A 24,459-nucleotide genomic window follows, 5' to 3' on the forward strand; every position below is an offset into this window, starting at 1 on the left:
AAAGTGACAGTTTTCACCTACCACATACTGTTTGGCACACACTTTTTCTTCTTTTTAAATGTAAGCAGTAGCAGCTGTACAAAATGTTCACCTTCAAAGCAAGAACACTCTCCTCCTTTCACGAGGCATGTTTTACCACATTCTTTTTCTAGCCTGGAAGCGTCAACATACCATTAAATTCCTTTTTATTCATTTATTTTAAAAATAAATAGTAATAGCATTTGGTCAAAATGAAACATCAAGTAAGCCAGTCTTCTCCGTCTGCTACTCCAGCAAGTTGTTTGGTGAACTTCTTGAAACAGCCACTTGGCTTCGCCTGAATAAAGCCAACCTGTACTTCCTCAATCGACTTTTTAACCTAAGTAAAGTACTTTGTTTCTAATTGTAAAAATGTCACTGATAACAAGGGTAATTTGCAGGGAAAAGAAGTGTCACTAGAGCATAATTTTTTCTGTTGCAAAGTCCACATACTTAGAGGTCAAGTATTTGAGAAGTTCCCAAGAAAAATAAAACCCGTGAAATATTTCTTTAGGCAACCATGTTGAATGAAAAATACAAGAGAAAGGTCAAAGACATTCCTGAAATGGCATTAAGAAATAGTTGAAGTTAAAGAATTTAAGCAGTAAAAAAAAAAAAAAAAAAAAAAAAAAAAAAGTGGGGGCAGGTTCTCACATGGGACAATGACAGATTTCAAGAAAGACACAAGTCCAAAGCCTAAATGCCTAAATTCAAACTATATCTTAAACATGTCAAACATGTCTGCAGCTAGCCAGAATGTTGGCACAGTCTAATCTTGTACTTGAAGAGCCCAATTAAATTCCCTTTTAGGTTTCCCTTTGGAAAAAGACTCAGTTCCTACAAAGTCAGAGTTTTTAACCACTTTTCAATTAGTCTGATGCCATTTATTGGCACATGCAACCCAACAGCATTTTCTCTGCTCCATTGATAATAGCAGTAACCAGCAGGTAGGACACAAAAGATGGGTAAGTTAAATCACACTGTAGAAAGTCAAAGAGGTGCTATTGGTGCAAAAGTGAGGAGGAGGGGAAGGAAGAGGGAGAGGAAGAAGAGAGGAGAAAGCACAGAGGCAAAGCTGAGGATTGCAGCAGGCCATACTTGTAAGAACTAGCAAAGAAAGGAATCAACTGCAAACTGTGAGTGTGCACCCCATTGCTTTGTTAACTTGCTGTTGGACAGCCAGCCAATGCCAGAAGTCATGAAGCTTGGGAAAACTGATGAGACAAGTCCCTCCCTTGTACTACCTGAGAGATGGATATTTACAATGCTGCCTTAATGCAATGCTAACTGAAAATTAGTAGCAAAGTAATTTCAGTCATACTTTCTTGGGTGGGAGCACAGGCCAAATGGCTCATCTTCAGAGATGAAAAATGGGACTTCACAGGCTGAGGTCAATGAGCTCAGAGAATCATCACAGGAGTGAAGTTTGATAACCTATGCTTCTACTAATAGGTTAACGCTACTCTTAGAACAACTAGAAAAAGATATATTTGCAGAAATACTGATAGCATGATTGCAAGCATGTTTTTTGTTTGCTTGGTTGCTGGCTTTTTTCTTTTTCAGAATTGCCTACCAGCTTCTTGGAACATATGCCAGGTTTCGCCTAAGTAAAAGCAAAATGGAGAAAAACATCAGAGACAAGGACTCTGGTTTATGTACTGTCAAAATGCTGAGTACCACTAATGTCATCCAAGTTGCTTTAATTTGTTCAAGAGCTGAGCAGAAACTGTTGCTTCAGTCATTATTACGCTTGGGAAGACTGTGCTGGCTTTCCTCACTCTTCTGTTTTCACACTCCACAGAAGTCTGTAGGGGTTGGTTTGAGGACACTGAAAGGTGATGTGCAGAGATGCTGCTTTTCTTCTGCTCATATTCTGATCTCTTGCCTTTCCCATTGCCCTGCACTGATGTGAGGTAGGGGGGACTGGTCTAGGAAAGGGTCAAAAAGACATAGAAAAACTATGTTTCTGGCTGGTTTTCAAGGTGAACACTGTACTCTATAGGATGATGCATGTCTTCAACTGCGGTAACACCTGAGATCGCTCCTCATCTTCAGGTAGTTCATTCAAGATGACCAAGAGCTGTTCTGTGTATGTCCAAAGGAAGGACTGTGCCACCACCCCACATATGAAAAAAACACAAAAACAAAACCCACGACCACTGTACCCACTTGTCTGGGCATGCATGGTAGCCAGCATTTAGCAGTGCTTCACACACTGCCAAACAGCAGCTCCTTTCTACACACAACAAAGGCAAGTGGAAAACACTGCCATGGCCTGTAGGTGCAACCCATATATTGTCAGCTTGACACCATGAGTGTATCTTGTTTTCTCTAGGACACGCAAGTCATCTAGCCCAAGAGAAGTGGAAAGCTGAAGCATTAGTCAAGACATTTCTACCTGCTGTCAACACATTTCCAAGTCAGAGTGAAGTTCAAAGAAAGCACTGAAAGTCATGAGATTGCAACCTCAATTTTTAAGCCTAAAAGAAGCACACTCTGTTTGCTCACATCTCCGTTCAGAAGCAACAGCCTTTTCAACTCCATTTTAAAAAATACCAGAACAGACAAAAACCTTATATTACCATGAGGATAACAACGTAAGAATAAAATGGATTTTTCACATACATTGTGAACTGCAACTTCACGTTGAAGAAAAGAAATCAGAGAAAAAAAGGCTTAACAGTTAATGCATACTAGCTAACAAAATAGAGCAGATAATCAATATAATACATGAATCTTGATTTCCTCAGGAAATGAGTAAGCTAGTCTATAGACATCGTTACAAAAAAACATGTGGCATTGACACTTTGTAGTAGCCTGCCTTGTGTCCACAGACAAGTACAATTCCATATGGCATTTGGGAACTACCACAAAACATATTACATGGAGCAAAAATCGAATAAAACACTCGAACATTTAAATGAAACATCCTGCAGAAACATTCCTTACAGAAGTTCTGAGATGCTTGGAAATTTCAAATAAAGCTTATATTCAGTTGCGTTGTAAACCATTTATTTGGAGAAAAATTGAAAATATTTCTAAAAGAATTAAAAATATTTTACTGTTATTTATTCATTCAAATTAAGTAATATAAGCTAAATTGGGATGATCACTCTCAACACCACAAACCCTCATTGGGCATAGTTCCTTCCTTATGAGCCTTGAACCAACATCATGCAAAGTCTGAGCCTTTCAGATCAAATTGGTTAGGAACATATTGTGTACTTGAGTCCTGCTCTCTTGGATGATAACGGGAATGTATAAAGTTGATTGTTGAGAGATTTACCTCACCATCTCTCCTAATCATTTTTATTAGACTCTTAGATTTCCGATACAGGTCACTTCCAGGCAATTTTGAATTCAAAAAATGTACTTTCACTTTAACACTAACATTGTTCAATTAAGTTTATCTCAGTTTAGTTCACAAGCCTATTTGAGAAAATTTCCTCTTTTATCATCAGAAAAAAACAATTAGTTCTTACCATGATCAATTCAGATGTCAACTTGGACGGCAGACTCAAAATGTTTGACACTCAAAATGTTTGACATTAAAAGATATGCCACCATTTTTAGAAGTTAAATGGGCAATAAAAAGGTCCTGAACAACTAATATGAAATGTTACCAGTGAGGTCCTGGACACAAAATAGTTTTCCAAAAAGGATCACACAAAGATAAGGCAAGAGCTGAAGATTCAAACTTCATTATTAACACAAGAGTTTTCCCCCCTCCTCTTGGGGGGTGCTGGGAAGGGCACAGACTCTGCCACGAGTAGCATACATGGACTTGGGAAGCAGAAACACATTTATTTTCCTCATACCACTCCTTAAATCTTCTCTAAGACCTGCCTGCTTGCAATCTCCTATCGGTCTCAGTGTCAACTTCTCCAGTAAACCAGCACATCCAAATTCAACTCAGCATCTCAGCAGGAAGAAATCTTTCTTTCTGCATGTAGCTAAGCCTCCCCTCTTCTTCAGGAAAGATGGATATATTTCTCACTATTTTCTACATATAATTCTGCAAACATACTATCTTCCAGCACTTAACGCTGTAGGATAATCATGTTCCAATTTCAGCTATGAATTATTAAATAGACAAATATTTGAAACTCTTTAGGAAAGAAGAAGAAAAAAAATCTTCTATCCAAACTATTCTGAGTAAACTTTTTGTAATCTCTTCAAAATTATCCTCAAATAACTCCCCCACCAAAATGATTAAAGGTCACTAGTACATTGCAAAGCATATTTTTATTAGATAAATTCCATTATAATTGCAACAACTATTCCAGACACAATTTAGACATAGGATCCAATTATCCATTTCATTTTCATTTACACCTCATGGGCTAGATCATTTATCATGTTTCATGATAATGATCAGAAGGCACATGGAAAGTGATTTCTGGAGGTAACAAATTACCTACCATATTAGCATACCTTACAAGATCCTGTCAACAAGTACTATGCATAAATATGAGGTAATTAAATTTACAATGTGCAAGAGCGTGTGATATGTTGCTTGCCTTTCTAGCAGCTGCCTACAAGTCTGGGTTACTAAACTCAACATACCAGTTTAGTTGCTTAAGTACAGTAATTTAGCTCTTCATAACACATCAGGAATTATTACGCCACTAGAACACCAAAAGGTAGACGGCACGCAGTGGGCTCAAGATCTGGAGATTAATCTCTCATCATCGGGTATTATTGCTTCTTGTCACTGAACCATCCATCATGTTTCCAAGACAGCTTGGAATGATAGCACTGGACCCTCACATTACTGCTCCTTGAACTCTGTCTCATCCATCTTTTGCATCATTCCCCATTTGCAGCTAAGTATCATCACCCCGCTGCAAAACTGAGTGTGAACCTGTAATGCCTTTAACCTGCAGTGCCACTCTAATAGTAATTGATTTCTTTTTATTGCAGAGACTGTTTTCAGTAAGACCGTGTATGGCTGCTGAAGCGGGGAGATGGTCAGACCAGTACCACACTGCAGGCATCTTGTGTCTTTCAGGAATATGACCCATTTCCAAGGAAATATTGCTATGCTTCCATAGAAAGCTATTTTATACTGCATATACATTTATCAATATATAAAATTGTTATATGAATATATATGCAGTTTGTATTCCTGCAGTTCAGCTACAATTTAATAGCAGGATTCACTCAATGCAGCTGAAAATTAATGTCAGGGGAGGCTTCACTTTGTATTTTTGTTAAGTGATTCAGTATTAGAACACTATCAGATTTTTAAATACATACTAAAGCACACAGGTGCACCTGCATTCAAAAAGGAACTCAGATTAACTCTACATTGATCATGGCAAGACTTCACTGGCATGATGACTTGTGTACTATAAACCACCCAAGACTAAGCGTTTTAATTCAGCTTCATCTGAATGCTGTTATAAAAGTTTAATAAATCAAGATGATCAAAATGCCCCCAGTGGCAGGTTGGGATTCAGTTTCTAATTCAAATTCCCTTTAATATATGGCTTCTCTGACATCCTGCATTTTCTGCCATCTATGTTGAATTCCAAATGCACTCCTTTTCATCATTACCATGCATCTACTCATCGTCACACTTTTTAACAGCCCTGCACTATACACAGAGATGTCAAATCTAGAGGGGTTTTTCCCTCCCCCACACTGGAAAAAGATGGCAGGTGAAAGAACTTTGTCTACCCTTAAGTAAATATTTTCTTAACCTCCCCACTAACATCAGTGGCATTTAAACTGAGGCAGACCATCCTGAGCTGCAGCAATCAAATGGAAATGTTGCTTTAAATAAATGGGCAGACAGAGCAGCTAGTGGAAGGTGAATTAACCAAGTAAAATACAGCAGTGATGTGGTGGGGCAGTCTGGAGATATCTCTAATTAAGATGAGAAAAATCACATTACCTGCAAATGATCTTTCGCACATGAATAAAGTGCAGATGTGAAGAAACAAAGACACCCCTTTAATTCCTACCTGAAGTTACACCTGCCTACAGCCGTTCCCTCATCTCATTCTTTCCTTTGCACCAGACCCCATAACCTACAGATAAATCGGGTTTCCACTATGTAGAGTGATTACATTTTAATTTTTCAGACATTTTGTTCCCTGTTTGGATTCACCTATGTACCTTCCCAGTAAGGAGGGGTATGAGAAAATAACAGGAGATATAGGATATGTACATAGTGAGACCACATTCAGGCAACATCACCTCTCTGGTGTCACTGGCAGCACAATTTTCACCTGGGCCAAGTGAGGCCACATCAAATCTTGCTTTTCCTGGATTATGCAGAGAACGTGATGCACAGCTGATGCTGTCTGTATGAGGGCTGTTAATACCTGATCTGCTGTATGGGCAGAAAATCCCAGGTGAACGTTACCTGCAGCTGACACTAAGCCTGCTGGCACAGAGCTCACTTTTCTGCTTCTGTGAACCACCCCAATTCAGTACTTCACATTATAAGCCTTCAGTGTTTTTGACTAAGTATTATGGGCTGCTAAAGCTGCATTTATTTGACTGCCAAATTATGATGTTGTTTCTGCAAGACCCAACAAGAGTAAGTAACAGCTCGGTGCCAGCCAAGCAGGAGACGGAGCATTTCCTGCCCCTTCCACGTTTCATCCGCTCATGACAACCCCAGTGCTCAGGCACCTTCAAGAGCCAATTTAACTCATGTGCAAGGCAGAGAGGTATCCCAGCCAGGCAGAGGGAGCAGCTTTACACCCATTTTGCACATTAAAACAATCTGTGCAGGACTACAAACCTAACTTTCAAAGTGTGTTTTCTGGGTTAATCGTAGCCTGGTTGCCTGACTCACTGCACCACTGCAGGAATGCCTCCCTGCACTGGCACAAGAAACAAGAGCCAGAAGACAGTAACAGATGGAATTTTTTTCTTGGAGCAGTGGCAGCAGTCTTTAATGTAAATCTATGGTATCTGAGAATTTTTTTTTCATGAAATGCCTGATGAGCTGTTTAAACATGTGTAAGATGTATTCTTGCATTGGTTCTCCTGCTTAACAGACTGGAATCTAAACTTAAACAGATGAGAATTCACCAACTGCATCATAGTTCTATAAAATCAGCATGAAATATTTTTAAAAAACAGACATCGAATTCAGTTCTGTTCAGAGCTTATGTAAAAACAGAATCAAAAATATCACAGTCAAGATTCATCCGCCCCGTGCCACACTGGCAACTTCCTTTAAAATTCCCCTATTTTTACAAGTTATTCATAGTGCATGGGCACAAATTGAAACACAAAGAATTCTGTCTAAGCATTATTATTTTTAATTACAATTATTATTTTTTTCGCCCACTGTGAAGGTGGTTGAATGCAGGAACAGTTTGCCCAGAGAGGCTGTGGAGTCTTCATCCTCCAAGACATTCAAAAATCTTCTGGACATAGTCCTGGGCAGCCTGCTCTGGAAGGGAGTGCTGGACTACATGACCTCCAGAGACACCTTCCCACCTCAATTATTCTCTGATATATAACAAAGCCATCAACAGTGCTGAAAGTACCTGCTGCCTGATTTTGTGAGCTGCAGAATGAAGTGGATGGGAACCAAAGGCCAGGAAGTGGGGATAATCCAGAGACTCACTTTGAAAGCACATTCCTGTCTGAACATTTATGTATGTGGTCAAAGACAACCTTTGGATACCAATTAAGCATGCTCCATGTTGATTCCTGGGGAGAGCTAAGTCAAGTCTCCTTTACGGAACAAGGATGTGACTTAATTGCACACAAAAGTTTCACACCTAGTAATTATAAAAGGTATGGGAAAAACTATCTGTAGTTCCAAAAAGAGATCAGCTTCAAATATACACAGGGAATGTTCAAAAAATAAATAACAATAACCATTGCTGGTAAATATCAGTCCAGCTTATCACCAGTATCCATGGCCTTCCTCATCCTCTTTTTTCCTTTGTCCTGCTGGTTTCTGTTCAGAGATCTGTGGGAGGAGAGTTCTCATCACCGTTTCCACTGAGAAGTGAGTCAAGGGGAGAGAAGATGAAAGGACTTGCACACAGTTTGCTACCCATGTGCTCTCCATATCGGTTTGATGAAGGCTTGCATGAAACAGAAAAAGAAATGCTGGCTGCTTGGATTCACAAAGTAAAGTGCCACACAGCACTGGCATCCACTACAGAGGTTGGGAAAACGTATACACCAGGCAATGAAAACCATAAATTGACATAATCCCTTGCAAAAATAATAATAATAGTTACGCAAATTTCATTTCCTGTTCTCAAGTTTCCTAGGTACCTTTTCTCCTTTTTTTTTTTTTTTTTTTTTTTTTTTAAAGGTACCTATATAACCTAGAGGTTATATATCAATGCCTTGGCGCAAGAGGTTATACATTATCTATCCCTATCTGAGTGATAACAGGATTGAGTTTGCTTAGAAGATGATATAATAAAAATATTGACAAAAGTACAGATAGTATCATCTTAATCACTTTGCATGGTCACTGCTATTTGATTCTGTTGTTCAGTTTGTATTTTATTAGTATCTGGCAAACTATTTCAACAAGCTCTGTAGTATTGCACTCATAACAAGCAGCCTGCTTTCAAGAAAAAAAAAAAAAAAAAGAAAAAGAAAAAAAAAGTTAAAACTAGCAATCTTCTCTCCCTGCCCCGCTGCTCTACTCATGTGTTTTCTCCACAAATGAGAAACTAATGTCCAAGCTGAGATGGTACAACCCCTTAGTGAAGTGAAAGATGCCTGAACCAAAGACCCTTGTAAGGTAAAATGCTATACCAGGGAGGCATGCCTCTGCATCTGCTCCTCTGATATTCTGCACCAAGCAGCAGCTACTGTGCCCAACTGGCTACAGGGCTTTGGCTCTGATCTGAATCAGTCACCTTAAAGTTCAGAAAATACAGCAAAAAGACTCACATCAGCTCAAAAGAGGCTATCTTTTGCCTAATGAGAATATTAACCTAGACTATGTCAAGTAGTATAAAACTCTTCTCTCAAGATAAAAGCAAAAAATGTACTTTACCTTACATGTTTCAGATCTTCCTGAAGAGCAAATCACAGAACTACAACATAGCAACAGTTCACATTAAAAGGATTTCAATAGGATTATAAAGAGATAGAGGCACCCTCCACCCAAACTAAGCCAACACTGCAATGAAGCAATCGGATAGGCAGTGTCCAGCACAGAAAACAGCACAAACTAATCTTTGTCAAGAATGCAAGGTTTTATTTTTTCTGATAGCACCACACAACCTTAGAAAATCCCTTACACGTGAAAAGACTTCAAAAAAGAAGCACCTCATTCCTCTCTTGAAAAAAATGTAAGCCCTGATGCAAAGAAACCGACCGCTGCAACGTATTTTAGCATTTCAAATAAAGTCCTGTGTAGCCAGGATTGCTCAACACCAGACAGTGAACTTGAGCCTGTTCCAAATACAGTGCATTTCTGATAGTTCCTGAGAATCTACATCTCTACAGATTGTTTTTTAAATCCAGTTAAAAACTAATTTCTTTTTCTTCTTCACAGAAAAGCAACTGCCCTGCAACATTCTAAACAAAATGGGCAATGTACATATTAATTACATAAACCAGAGACAAATGTTGCCATAAGGAAGGAGACAAACAAAATTTCCTGCACAGAAGACTTGTCTGATGACAAAGTGAAGCTGTTATTCTTTCTGATACAGTAGATATATGAAAAGCCTGTAACTCCTTTCTGGCTCAATCTATTAATTATGTACATCTAGACTTACTGAGGTATTTTCCTATATACTTGTTTCATTCTTCTTGTGTTAAGGAGGCAGTATTTGACTTCATGGTGAACACCCTTGTCCACCTGTCATAAGAAACAGGATTGGGAATAGGAAATTTCCAGAGTTAAACCTGCTTAAAGAGGGTAAAATCTTAATAAGATAAAGAAATCAAAACCAGAGGATATCAGAAAGACGTCGTTAATTATATGTTGCACTCTGAAGGATGCTTACAACCTAAATATACACTCAAAATATACCTTGCATTCTATTAGTGAGGTTAGAAAAACTTCACAAAATCATTGCATTAGTTCTCCTACTGCTTGTGAGGTCATTTAGACATTATCATCCGCTTTTCCTACAAGCATACAACCATGAGAGAATTACACTGGATCTAAAGGGCAAACCTGGGATATAAAGCAGCTTTGAAAGTGCTGAGGGTCCAAGAATGTAACAAGATTAATATTTGTACTCCAGAAATGCACCTTATGAACCAGGCAGAGCAGCCACATGGCTCTTCCAGATCTCAGCTTAAAAGTTTGCATACTCCTACAGAAGCCTGGCAGCCATCCAAAGGGGCATTAAGCCAAGATAACGATGCGAAGCCCACACATTCCAACAACTTGGACTGTGGAATCTCCCTCCCTATTTCCCTCTCTGCTCTGTAATTCAGTGAATTCAGAGAAACATACACCCAAAAGCCATGCTCAAGTCACTACAAAAAGATTCAGTCTGGAGCCCTGCTACATACCACCATGGTCTTGTTGACATTTTATTTCTGAACACATTCCTAATAAACTGATTTGTCTAGCATTTACAGAACTAGTGGTAGTTGACAGAACCAGAGGGAAAAAAATAATCTACTATTCAGACAGAGAACTTAATACCGGAAGACAGAATCTGTCATTTTCCAAAACTGGTCCAAAAAGAGTTAAGTTGTTTGCAAACAGGCAGTATACAAACATTCAGACTACATGATGCATTTTCCTCAATCTGCCACCTAGTGCTCTCCATGTCATTAGACGGGAAATTTAAGTTCACTACCATATTGCACAAATAAACCAGGTAGCAAAATTCAGAACACAAACACACAAAATGACCAGAATTTGCGCTTTTTATTAATATTTTTTTTTTCAGAAAAAAATGCACAGCAATAAAAACAACAAAACATAAGCAAAACTGAAATTTGGAAAGTGAATTGAAATTCACAACAATTTTCTCAAATGGAAAGACTTCAGTTTTCTTGTTAGAATAAAAAATACTCTCAAGAGACATATTTGCCAGGGGCAAACTCCATTTTCAAAGTGTTCTGGCATCATCAGCGGATCAGTCAAATTGCTGGTTTTACATAAAATCCCTAAAGGGACGTCAGGCAAGAAAGGAAGAACTATCAATGCCAGAATTATTTCCACAAGAACTGCTCCCAATGGCAAACTAATCCCAGCAAGGGAAATAAAGATCATGACCACAAATCCCCACCAAAACTTGAACCAAAGGACTTAAAGGACTTGCCAAGTCAAAGCAAACAAAACAAACAAAACAACCTCTTTAATGTTAACAAACACATTCACATAGATCAGTTTACCATAGCTTGTGACTTCTTGAAGAACAGTCAGGAGATAGGAGAGGAAACCATATGGAGGAAAACTGCCTTCCTTTTGTTTTCTGTAGCTAATTTGGATTTACTAGGGACATTAAGACAATTCCACACTGGAACTATAAATCAATATATAGGCCTCCCTTGCTTTGATCCCACCACAGAACTGATGTTTGGATTGGATGAAGAAATGAGTAGGGGGGGAAAAGATTACATTCATCTAATGAAAACTTTTTTTTTTTTTTTTAATTTATGATTCTAATAAAACTTTGAAACATATCAGTAGAACCAAACATATGGTGAAGTTATTCACAGATTACTAATGAACATTACAGTTAATATGTATATTCTGAGATTTTTTCCTTTATTTTTCCTCTGTCTTTAATACTAGTCTATATGTTCTTCAAACTAATCTACATAAGATCCACTACACCAAATGAAACACATTGCATTTACTGCTGATTTTGCTGTATTTAATAGAATATAAAACATTTTGCATAATAAGCCTGCTAACTACATGTAGCTACTTCTAAAGAAAACAAACTCAAGAAAACATACAAACACTTTACAGGAAGTGTAATTCATTACCATATGATTTGAGATGGTGTGTGAGGCAGGTTGTTTGTTGGTTTTTTTGGTTTATTCTTTTTGGCAATCTGAGCAAAAAACTGCTATTTTATGGGGAGAGGGAGGAGAGAAGACAGTACTCATTTGAATCTTTCAGGTACACTGCAGCCAAAGAAATGGATGGTTTCATTCGCATGGTCCTCCAGGATTACATGACATACTAAACTGGGATTATTCTAGAAAGTTTGCTAGCAAACCACATAAGAACACAGCTCTCCTCCTCCTGACAGTCACTTTTAGCACAAAAGGTAAACCAAAAACTATTAAAATTCTCATGATGAAAACTAGCTTGTTTCTTGATGCAGAAGACCCCTTTCCTGAAGAATACTGCCAACTTCAGACCAGCATGCCGGTTGTTTGTAACAGCTCTGAACAAAGATATAATGCAATAACTGGTAACAGGGCTAAGATCTTTACTCATTAAAGAGAGCAAACTACTTGGTACTCTGACTTGGAAAATCTCCACACTTCTATATACCAAGTAGATATATTAGCCAGGGCACAGGCGATGTCTTTGAGCAGTTGATTTTCACAATTCTACAGTAAGTAGTAAAAGGACTGGGAAGACTTTAGGAGTACAATATATTTGCTCTCAAAAGCAAATAAAAAGAAAAAATGTCAGTGTCTTCTTGTTCACTCTTACTTACACATCATGCCTGCTGCTCCTCCCAGTCCTGAAGACTTCAAGCAATTACCTTCCCAGAAATTGCCGATTTACTGGTCACCCAAGGAAAATATAAGTAGAACATTAATCTGATGGACCTATTCAAGAAGACAAGCCAACTAACTGTACTGACAGTGCCAAGCTTTCTCTAAAAAGAAGGGGAAAGCTCCTTCCACACATCCAAGAATAACAGCAATGCCACAGAAACTACCTAAAAAATCAATACAAGGCAGTCACTGAGCTGAAAGCTGAAGATCAGCTCTAAGCAAAGGTGAGACATTAAATTATTGACTGGAACTACTCTAGGTAAAATGATATAATTGAATTACAAATCCTATGCTAGTCTGATTTTTCTTCAAAAAATTAATCAGAGTAATCGAGTTATCTTTTTCAGGGTCTTTAAATGTATGTCATCCCTCCCAGGTAACTCCATTTGTAAGGAAGTTTTAGAACTCAGTTGAAAGTAATTCTTCTGTTAAAGCTCAAAATTAAATAATGATGTTTCAACATGATGTATGTTATATAACTGGAAATTTTCATTACCAAGACTGGCTTGTGCACGGCTCATCAGGAAAGTATAAGATGCCTCTACATCTATATTACAGTACCGCATGTCTCTACAGAGATGGAACACAAAGATTTCAGCCATGTACCTAACCACCCAAAGAGTTCCCAAGCAGCAGCTGCTGTTTCTCACCTCCTGCTCTCTAGTAACCAGTGTCATCAATGAAGTTTGGCTTCTGCAGACTAAAGACCTTATCGTTACGCAAAATGATCTGGAAGCAATATTAAAGCCATGACAAAGTAAATTGTGTTTCATAGTTGTTTTTTTTCCTTCTCTGGCTGTGAGAACACACAGATCAATACTCTTCAGCATGAGAATTCTACAGTGAAATTTTCATTTGTTACAAACAGCAACAAAAAGGCCCCAAGCATGCCCTGTCACTTCCAGTTTAGAAGGAAATGCACTAATAAACTCTTACCCCTGGGTCATCTTTGACAATGGGCAATACTATGCCAGCTCTTATTAAAGGCAATTCATATCAGTGGCCCAAAAATTTCCTTTAATATTATCATCTTTTGTATCCTTGTAGCAGGATGTCAGCTTTAAAGTGCCACTGAGATATAGGACCTGTCATTATGGTTAATTTTCAGTACAGTTTTAACACCAGAGTAGCTGATCCCTAAGGGTATGCTTTTTTGGCTAACAAGATTTATTTGGTGGTTATCCAGACAAACAAGAAAATATATTACTGTATATTGCTTTTCAAATACAACAACAAGCAATAAATCCTACTATAAAATACAAATCCTTGTTCTTTACCATGATGTCAAATAAATGAAACTGGTTTTAGAAGATTAATCTTTTTTGTTTCCTTTTTATTTATTTTTAATGTGTATATATGCACACACATATATATGAAGAGTTAACTTTTTTGGACCTCCAATCCAGAAAACACACAAAAAGTAAAAGTAAACTTAAAATATCAAACCTATATAGCTGTTGTGTATAAAGCTATGAACTTATGTTTTAAACTGTAAAGACAGTATTCTCTATCATATGACCCAAGCCTTTCAAGCAGGACGATATACTGCATTTAAAATGAGAGTACTGTGAAATTTGATGTTGGTACCCCTTTTTTTTTTTTTTTTTTTTTGAGAGAGAGAGATAAACAGTGATTTAAATACTATTTTATTGCTCTGTTACATGGAAAAAAAAAAAAAAAAAGAGAAAACTTCATTTATTGTGTAAACAGATCCATTTGTCCTGCTTTCTTAACAACAAAATAGAAACTCTCTTTCCATGTTGTAACAGGACTAATTTCATTCCATTAGGATAAAGATTGTCTTGTACTTTTGCTAGACAAAAGGGTAGATCTTCAGAACAACAAAAAATCTGTTAACATATTGTCTAAATCCGTGTGTGTTCAGCAAAGCCCATTTTTATTGATGTTATAAAGAAGGCAAAAAATCTTGTTGACCTCAATCAACTGGTCTCCCAGGAAAAGGACCTCTGCCAGCAAATGCCAAATATCAAATACCTTAGTGCATTTACTAGGCTGCCTTTATTTCTACAAGCTGAAGATGAACTGGCTTTCCCTGACCTGGTTCCAGACCCTATGGCTGATCCCAGATGACTACTGACCAAACCACCCATGGCTAAACCAAGGAGTCACGTGAGAGCCCTTCATGAGCCCAGCCCCATACCAACCTAGCCAAAACAGCCCCCATACTAGGCAGTAGCATCACAAAGAGAATTTGTATACCCATATAACATCTTCCACATTTCAAAACATTAAGCTTCACCATAAACATAAGAGTTAAGTGAAATGGGCAATTTTACAGGTGATACAATTAGTCAAGGAAAGTCTTAATGGCTTATCCCAGGCCAAATAGCAAGCAAATTTTAGAATAAAAAACTGAATTCCTATTTTTGACCATATCTTTCACCGGTCAGATGACATGCTTCCAGAACAAAAACAGAATGAATAAATATGACATCAACCTGACATTGTCCCACTTAATTATGGTTGCGATCCAGCAGCCTTCTGAACGAACCAAAACAAAAAAGCAAGTATTTCAAATGGAAAAAGCAAGTGTTTCTTTTTTTTTCCTCCTACTTAACAGCTTGGAAATCCCTAGAACATCTCTGTAATGCTTTTAGTCCTTGGGCAGGTGAAAGTTTAAAACTCTTTTTAGATACCTGTCTCCCAGGTAACAGAACAATATATTATTTTGAAACAGATTTTAAAAGAAAACGTTAGCTACCTACAGTGGGCTCTCCCATCTCTGTAAAATATTTATGAAACAATAGGCAATTTTCACCTTATGTTCAACAAGTACATCTACAGAAAGAGCACGTTATACACATTGCAAGTTCAGGTATTTTACACAGACACATTCTATGGAAAATAATTGTAAGATGCTTTGCAAACCAGATTTGTTTTTTGACCATTTTGGAAGCCTTAGTGGGCTACATTTGCATAATCACGTCAGATCAAGGTATCTGTAGGCTAAAGAAAATGTATAAGTGGAAAGCACTGTTATTAACAGCATTTAAATGGATAAAATGATCAAAACTTTACCTCGAACAATAAGTTGAGCAAAATTTGACACTCCAGAACCTCTCTCTGATTGAGTTACACAGCGGTATAAATCCTGGTCGGTTTTTGTCACCTCTTGCAACTTAAAGGTAGCAGCGAATCTTCTGTGATTGATATTTTTAGTCAGAGCAACTGGAATATCTTCCCCATTTCTTCTCTGAAAAAAAGAGAAACCAAGGCAGAGATATCTTGTAAGACTATAAAAAACATTTATCATGGTCATCATACAAATAGTACATTAAAAAAAAAAAAAACAAAAAAAAAACCACACCACTACACAAATGCATTCATCCCATGCTGCATTTTCTATGGTAGAAGAGCTCAGCGCATAGGTCCCACCAAGAGACAAGCAGTACTCAAAAGTATTTCAGAACCAAGTCTAGGGATAAAAAGTGCTGCCAGGCTTTTGTACTGACACAAAAGACTAACTATGCCATACTCAACTGCCATTGCTTCACAGCTGGAACTATCATAGGAGAGCCCAGGAACAGCAGCTGCATTCCCAAGAAAATTCATTCAACTTCAAATAAAATTGTAATAGATACACTGGATATATTGTAATAATAATAATAATTTCAACAAACGTGGCATTGAGGGATTTCACAGGTTTTCAACAGCTCTTTTTAATCAACCAGTCAACATTTTCTTTTTAATGCTACCTTTTATCTGTCCAAATCCAATACATTCTAAAATTATAACTTTGTTACACTACACACCACCTACTTACCTAAAACTAGTTGAAATAAAAAGGGGAGGGAAGGAATCTCTTACAGGAGGAAAAATGTATATCTAAATTAAAAGCTCTGAAAAAATATATTAATCACAAAAATTAATCTGCCTGGAGCTGTGGGGAAGGCAGACAGGTCGGTAATGTAGAAAAAGTTTTTGTTCTTGGGGTCTTTGTTCTCACCTGCATTTGTAGGAAATACTCAATTCTTATTTTAATTGAAAAACAGACTCTACACTAAAGGTTACCACTTGAAAAAAAAAAAGGAACAGAAACATGCACCAAGTGTATAAGTAATGTCCCTTCTCTCTTCCATGGATCAACTGCATGTGTTCCCATACCAGGGCACAGTTTCTGAACACACAGCTTTGCTTGGTCACCAGAAAGACATCATAATTTCCTTTGTAGCTGCATATGCAGCAAAACATGACATCTGTGGACATTTTTAAGCTCTAATCAACCCCTGGAATGAGAATCTTTATTGAGGTCTTAAACTCGAAGCTTTCTGTCTATCACAAGAAGCAGGGCTTCTGAGCCACAGAGTTTAATAACCTGAAAGCCCGTGGCAAAATACAAAGGGGAGAAAGACGAATCGAGTTAATGCTGCACATGTATATTAACTGGCCTCTGTCACAGTCAGGAGTTCTTCATAACATTAAAACACTTCATTTCACATCTACCACTTGTGATCGTAGCATGGTTAGTCACTCTCTATGGTTTTGCTGGAGATTAGCCAGGGGTTGAGCACTGCTTAAAATTGGCTAACAAGTATTAGTTTCAACTAGCAATATGTTTTAAAAAGATGAATGTTCAGCTCTGCAACCTTTGTTGCAGCAGTCATAAAGGATGCTTCCTTTGCTTCACTGCAGGCCTTGTGTGAAAATATTCATTTACACAAACCTTCCGGTCACAGACTTTTTGCTGGGAAGACCATGCCGTCACCTTTGTTAGCAGCAGGTTTATTGCTGTGACTCTTCCTCAGTGCATAGGGAGAAAGCCACCCCCAGCTTCCCCACCACCCTCCACGCTGTTAGGCCAGATAGGAGGCTGGGCCCAGGCTGTGCTGAGCTGGCAGGGCAGGACCACGTCCAGCAAAATGTACACGCCGATCTCCACAAGGACACAGAGAACACGATGCTTCAAAAGGGTGCTTGCAAAGCTCATGCCTTAAGCAAAATCCCCGTCCTGCAACCTTCCACACCCTCTTATTGCGTGGATGCTATATGAGGGGTGCTCACAAGGCACAAGCAGTGAAGGACCCACCCTGCGGCAGCACCAGCTCTGTGAGCACCTGCCTCCTACTGAGAGGAATTAAGGAAGTTTGCCGACACTCGCAAAGGACTCCTGTGAATGCAAGGCCTTACTCAACTTCCAGAATCAATGAATTTGTTAAATCTCAATATCAGGCAAACGAGGGGTGTTGTTAAAGGCTTTTACTTCAGTGCTGCTTAAGCTACAGCAAATTCAATTCACGGGAGACGCGCCTCCCCCTCCACCCAGCTGGCTTCTCCCAGAAGTAAAAGCTACATCGGAAAGCAAGATTTTCTAGCTGCCTTTTCTCTCTCAGTTTCGATCAGAGGCTTAAACAAACTATGACTCGAACTCTCTGGAATGATAACTTAATACGAAACTTGGATCGGGTGCCTTGAGGTAACTAAAATAAACAAACTCGATGGCATTTTTTTCCTCCCCTGCTTGGCTGTGCCCCCCCCAGCACATGCTCCCCTCGCCCACCACAGAGGCAGCCAGCAAGGGAAAGCCAGGCTGCCCTGGTGAGCACAGCTTTGCCACGCTATTATTAAAATGACCAAGCAGAACGTAACAAACAGAAAGCATATTGTTAAATACGATATGATAGTAGACCTGACAGTAGCCCATGTAATGTAATAATTCTTGTCCTCATGTAAAGGAAAAAAATAAACATCAGGGACAGTTTTCTAAAATTAAGTACTCCCCGCAAGAAATCTGGTGCTTTAAATTTCAATGCCAAGCTCTCAGCCTGCTGCAGAGCAGCCGGTCACAAAGCTCACTGTGCACAATTATTCACCCTCCACAGCTCCAAACCTGCTTACTTAAGCTGGCCTGCACACTTTGTGCTAGAGAAACAAGTGATCTGGGCTCCTATTTAAAATTAAAAATATGCACTTTTAGAGCAGTTAATCAAAATTAAATTTAACAAGCTTTAAAGTTCCGCTCCAACAACAAAACCTAGGATTTCCTTTTCTGTTTGCACTGGCAATTTCCGACTACTTTATCTTACAAGACTTAGGATATTTGCTCAAACTTCTCCGTATTAGTATTTGTTTCTTGGGAATCTGGCTGCACAATTACATCTTCAAAGTGTGTTTTCATGTACAGCTTACCCATTAAAATATTTTTCAGTCATTAAAATCATGAAAAGTTCAAACAGTAGACTTCTCACTTAAAAACAAATCTTAAAGAAAATAAATACCCTTCATTTATTTCTGTGTGTCCCTTACATTGGTGAGCCATTAACCAGTCAGAGTTCAGATGCACTGCCACGATCTCTTAATTAAATTCTTCTTTTTAATGTCAGTGCAGTACTACTGATTTTAAAGGAGAGGAAAGAAAGGCAGCAGCATTCTCCGCTTATTAGAGGGCTCCTGGTACATACTGTTTCAATTTATGTCCTGCTCACACTGCACAGAGCTTGAAAATGCTGCTCAATTAGGTTTTAAAAATTCAATTTAAAATTAATGCGGAGTTATACTAATAGGTAATGGCTGTACCCTGTGCGATCCTTGGTTCCTCCAGCCCCTTGCTGTCTGATTTGATAACCCTGAATTGCTCATTTAGGAGAGGTCACCACCAGGCAGCTCTTCTCCTTTGCTGAAAATAATTGTGGGCCTCACCAAGAACTGCAGTCTATAAACACTCAATTAAAAGAGATATAAGCATGTGAAAAAGCCTCCTTAATTCTGGAATTTCAACTATTTAAATATTTGATTTTGAATAAGACTATAACTTCAAGGTTATTTTTAACTTGATAGCAGAATGATTTTATTAAAATTATTTATCTTTTATTTATTTATTTATTTTCAGGCAACAAAATGAGAGCGCCTTTCACCTCATGAAAGAAAAGAAGTATTTAATTAACATGACATTAAATTTTAGTGGGTCTTCCAGAACAGGAATAGGACCAGAAACATCCCAACTCTAACATCTTTTTTAATTGGTAGCATATTAATATACATGTTTCCATGCTGATGTTCCCTCTGAATTCGCCTGATTTTTTTTTTTTTTTCCCCTCCTAACCGTGATTTTTATCAGGCAGAACAGCTCAACCTTACAAATCTCTGTCCCTTTCGTAGTGTAAACACCTTAAAATAAGTCTGCTCCACTGTTAACAATCACAGTCAGCTCTGTTTGCCTTCTCAGGCTCTCAGCTGGACCCTAGTATGCCTCCAGAGATCAGAAGATGTCAACACCTCAGCTGCAGTGACACGCATTGCTCTGGCAGCAGCACCCACTGCAGAACTCTCACTTGCCCTCTCCCTGTCTGCACTTCTATCTTCATATAGAAAAATGAAAATCTGAAAAGATCCGGGAAAAAATCCTTCCTGAAAAACACACTCCTTTAGCCCTATCACCATTATCAAGTGGATGGGTTCGTGTTCTAATTCACTGCATAGCTGCAGAGAGTGGGCAGGATCTGTGCAGGGTGCAAGATCAGAGTTTAACCAACTGTGTCCACAAATGTGAAATCAAATCTTCACCAGAGAGAAGAATTCTTCCTGAACCTGGGGAATTGCACTCTGATGTCTGATTTACAAAGAGAATTTGTAAATGACATGCTCCAAGTTTTTTTGCTTTTACTCATAGCATAAAGGCAAAAATTTCATCTTCTTGCAAGAGAGAAAATGGTTGAATGAATGAGTGAATGAATGAATGAATGAAGGAAGGAAGGAAGGAAGGAACATAACCTGCTTTAACTTGCTGTTCTCCTCAAATACACGGCAAAACAGACTAAGACTTTTATTTATTTATTTATTTACTTAAAAAGCTTTTCCCTCATAAATATACTACAAATTTTGAGTAATGTGCACAGCCAAATTCTATCACGCACACTGTACTGCAGCACAGAAGAGTACAAGATTATTTTAAATGTTTCAGTTAACATGCACTTCTGTTACTCAGACTTATCCACTTAGAGGTAAGCTCAGTTTTTTCCAGGCTGCGCTGAACCTCCTATTGAAGAAAGCAATGGTTCTCATGAAATAATCTAATTGAGAGCCATCTGGTACCTTCAGAGGTGGCAATCCTAGCTTATTTTATTATAATAAAATCTACCAGAGGCAGAATAGCAAATCCATAATACAGTGTCCCTGGCTATCCTAATACAAATTAAAAATACACTTGCTTTCTCTGGACATTTTAAAGCCTCTTATTTTGAATCCAACACATCACAAAAATCTAGATTAAAAATAAGTTTTCAGAAAACTATATTTCTTGATTAAATATTTCACAAAAGCATAAATTCTAGACACAATGATTAAATCCTTATATCACCTTTAGCAGAGCATGCTGACCTACTGCATTCACGCTTCAGGTCTAAAAAAATCTTATTAGTTAGAAGATGACGAAAGAATGAATTTGCAACAGGAAAATAAAAAAACAAAAACAACAAACACATTACCAAGGCCAAAATCGCACAAGACAGTTCCTCAAACACTTCTCAGCAGTTGATTTTACCCTTCTCCAATGGAACCTAAGTATACCATCTGATTTTATCCCTCTGTAATTCATTAAATCTCATAGCTATTTGAGCAAACTATGGCTTGGGGTATAAAGCTACCTATCACACATTGCACCTCTGAGGAGACAGCCCGATTGCATGCATTAAAAGACAAGGATCACAGGACACAAAAAGAATTTACTGTCAACAAACTCCCTCCAAGAAATGCCCTCCAGCCTGACCATGAGAGGATGCAGCAACACAGCTCCCAAGCACCCAGTGCTCCAGCCTTGACGAGAGCAGTGGCATCCCTAGGGAGGATCTACAGGGATGGCAGCCCCAAAGGCTGCAGTGTAAACTACGTGACTTGTAGCTATGCAGGCTGGAGGAATTAGTTAACTGGGGCAGAATTAAATTAAAACCAGAAGGATTACAGGATTTGGTGTTGTTGAAAGCTAAGATGACCAGGGATCTAGGGAAAACTGCCATATTTATTCAAGAGGCTAATAAATTGAGAGGGGAGAGAGGGAGAACAGTTCATTCAGGGTTGACACAGGTAGCATCAAAGGTGGATACAGAGTGAAGAGACAGATAAGAATACCTTTGTGAAACAAACAAGTTAGGAGGAAAGTATCAAATATGGAAATATGAATACTGTATTTTTCACTTGTGAATACTGTTTATAACCATGTCAGAGTCAGCAACTGCAATCCAAAGCAAACTACCAGTCAAGCCATTCAAAAGCACCTTGATATACCACTTCAAGGCAGCTTTTCGTACTTCTTTGGAAAATGTTTGGAAAGCCCAAATGTCTATCAGAGAACATAAATACACCGAGGCAAACATGCATATAAAATAGACAAGCCCCATTAAAAAGATGAGCCCTGTCCTCTATGCTTCCCTATTCCATTGCTTTCTTTCAAAATAACCTTTCTATAAGTAAAAGCAACAACAATGAGAAAAATGAGGGAAGTGAAGTTTCTGTACAAACCTGATGTGCAAGAGAAAATAAACTTGTATGTTATATGTCCGCTGTTAGTAATCAAGATACAGGTAAGACTTAAGTGGCATTTTACTGCGAAAAACAAATTCAGTATCAATAACCTGTCACAAGTTAGCATGTGTTTTAGGTAGACAACACTGATGATTCAAAGCCAGCCCAGAGGCTGTGGCTGCCTCTCAGCAGCTCCTCAGAGGGCCACCATTCCTCCTGCAGCCTCTGCAGGATGCTTCAACTCCTCTGCAGGGCAAGCAGGCCTGACTCACTAAGTTCAATTCAACAGCACAAAGCATCAAACGACAGCTAAGAACAAAAATGAGATTAAAAGTCTCCATTGCAGTTTCATGACTGAAACCCTTTGGGTGTTAAGGAGGCATCTGGAAACACTTTTTTTTTCAACTTCCCTTTGACTCTCTGAAAGCAAAAAGCAAAACAGCAAAGCTTCTTAAACACTCAGAACTTACTCAGCTCCCCGTAACTTTCAGGGGTTGTAAAATCTGTGAGAATCAACAAAAAACATTCTTCAAATGTCATGAAAACAGGGAACGGGAAGGTGCATTTCAACAGCAAATGTTTTATCAGCCTAACGAAACAGTATCACAACCTGTTAACTAACTGTCAAAAAGCAAAGTATCTCAATATGTAAAGTTGCCTATGAAAATTTCCAAGTGAAAACACACTAACTTACATGATACAAAGTTAAATTGGATGGGATCTTCCTATTATATATAATCTTTTTTTTTTTTTCTATTTTTTTTTTTTTTCTTCGAGAGCAAGAGTATGCAAGCCTCCAAACACTCAACAGCGGCTAAGGAGTTTATGTTAAAGGCCTAAGGACCATTCTCAAAAGCCCAGTGCTGGATAACAATCCATTCCTTCCACTTCTGGATACAGTGAGGAGAAAGGAATTATGCGGCACAACTTCCTTCCTAGGAGGGAAATACCATCCTTTCATAGAACAAAACAGTCAATGATGTGCGCCCTCGGCCCTCTGCTAGAGGCACAGGTTGCATATACACTCTCCAGTTCAAAATCCTGCAATGCTGAATTGCTCCTACACAACAATCAGCCCAAATGCATCATTAGAGGACACCATCTGCAGGTGCTCAGCCCGAATCCTCTTTAAAGACTACATACATGCAGTATCTAGAGGGCTAGTACCTAACCACTGAAAAGCAGATGAATGATGCACATCAAATCATGCGCTGTGGCAACCAACACCTCAACCCAATACACCGTTAAACATGGTATTAGGGGCCATGGCAGCTTCCTCAAGAACAGGAGCTTGTTAGGGACTGTTGTTTGGGCATGAACAAACGAGCCATGCAGACGGTCTTTCATCATCCGGTAACAGTTGGCATTGCTGGGAGGTCAGCCCGACTCCATTGTTGTTACAGCAATTTGCATTTTATTTTCCATAATGCTTTCTAATTTCACTTTTTCAATTATTACTTTCAGGCAATTGCTTTAATTATCTGTTACTCCGCAAGGAACGACATTTTCCTCTGGCGGAGAGAAGGGCTGGATCAGACCACATTAATGCTGATGAGCCTCTCCGCAGGCAGAAGCGGCGCTGGCTGACTTGCCAGCCCTGGCAGCCCAAGTGGGGCGGCCGATAGCCAGTGCCCACAGCCACTGCTGACAGATTGGCCCACTCGCCACAGCTCCATGACAAGCTGCAGTGGATTACCAGGCACGTATTAAACATTTAAATACGTGTGCTACCCCCTTTGAATTTCAGATTTACCAGAGCAAATGGCTTCGCCGAAGACCATGGCAAAATACATCCGGCTGCAAAGCCAGAACAAGCCGCTTTCCCTAATCCAATGCTGTGTTAATGCAGAGCTCAGCAATGATGGATGGACTCATTAGTGCCGCAGTTATCGCCATCTGAACCAGGTGCCAAGACATATGGTTTAACAGATGTTCAAGCAAAAAGCTCTATTCTCTGCGCTGTGCGAGTGTCCAGTTAAACTGGACATCGATAAGACACTGAAAATCACATTGGGCTTATGGGAGCCACAATTGTTCCCAACGCAGGAAGCAGTTAAACACAGCCTGATTATGCAAAAAACCCTATTGCTCTGATATCCCAATCAGATCCACAGAACAAATGCTGGACAATATGTACACTGCTTTCTGGAGTCTTTGTGTACCAAAATGCCATTTATTCTATTCAGGCAATCCTGTTTCTGCACTGTCTCAGTAGAGAAATGAAGCTTAAAACCATGGAAGCTTTCTTCACACACTAGAGAAATAAAATGGGCAAGAAGCCTCCCCAGCCCAATCTCTGCATTTTAA

General features: G+C 38.8%; 1 protein-coding gene across 5 annotated transcripts in view; it reads right to left on the bottom strand.

The window, feature by feature from the left end:
- PTPRK (protein tyrosine phosphatase receptor type K) overlaps positions 1 to 24,459 on the bottom strand; it is a 413,945-nt gene that overhangs the window by 196,414 nt on the left and 193,072 nt on the right. For all 5 annotated transcript variants that reach the window (XM_082758357.1, XM_082758360.1, XM_082758356.1 and 2 more), the window contains exon 6: positions 15,718 to 15,892. In XM_082758357.1, coding sequence (XP_082614483.1) covers positions 15,718 to 15,892 — 175 coding nt within the window. The remainder of the gene's footprint in view (positions 1 to 15,717; positions 15,893 to 24,459) is intronic.

Source organism: Aythya marila (genome assembly GCF_965140915.1).
Source record: "Aythya marila genome assembly, chromosome: 3".
In the NCBI taxonomy this organism is placed as follows: Eukaryota; Metazoa; Chordata; class Aves; order Anseriformes; family Anatidae; genus Aythya; species Aythya marila.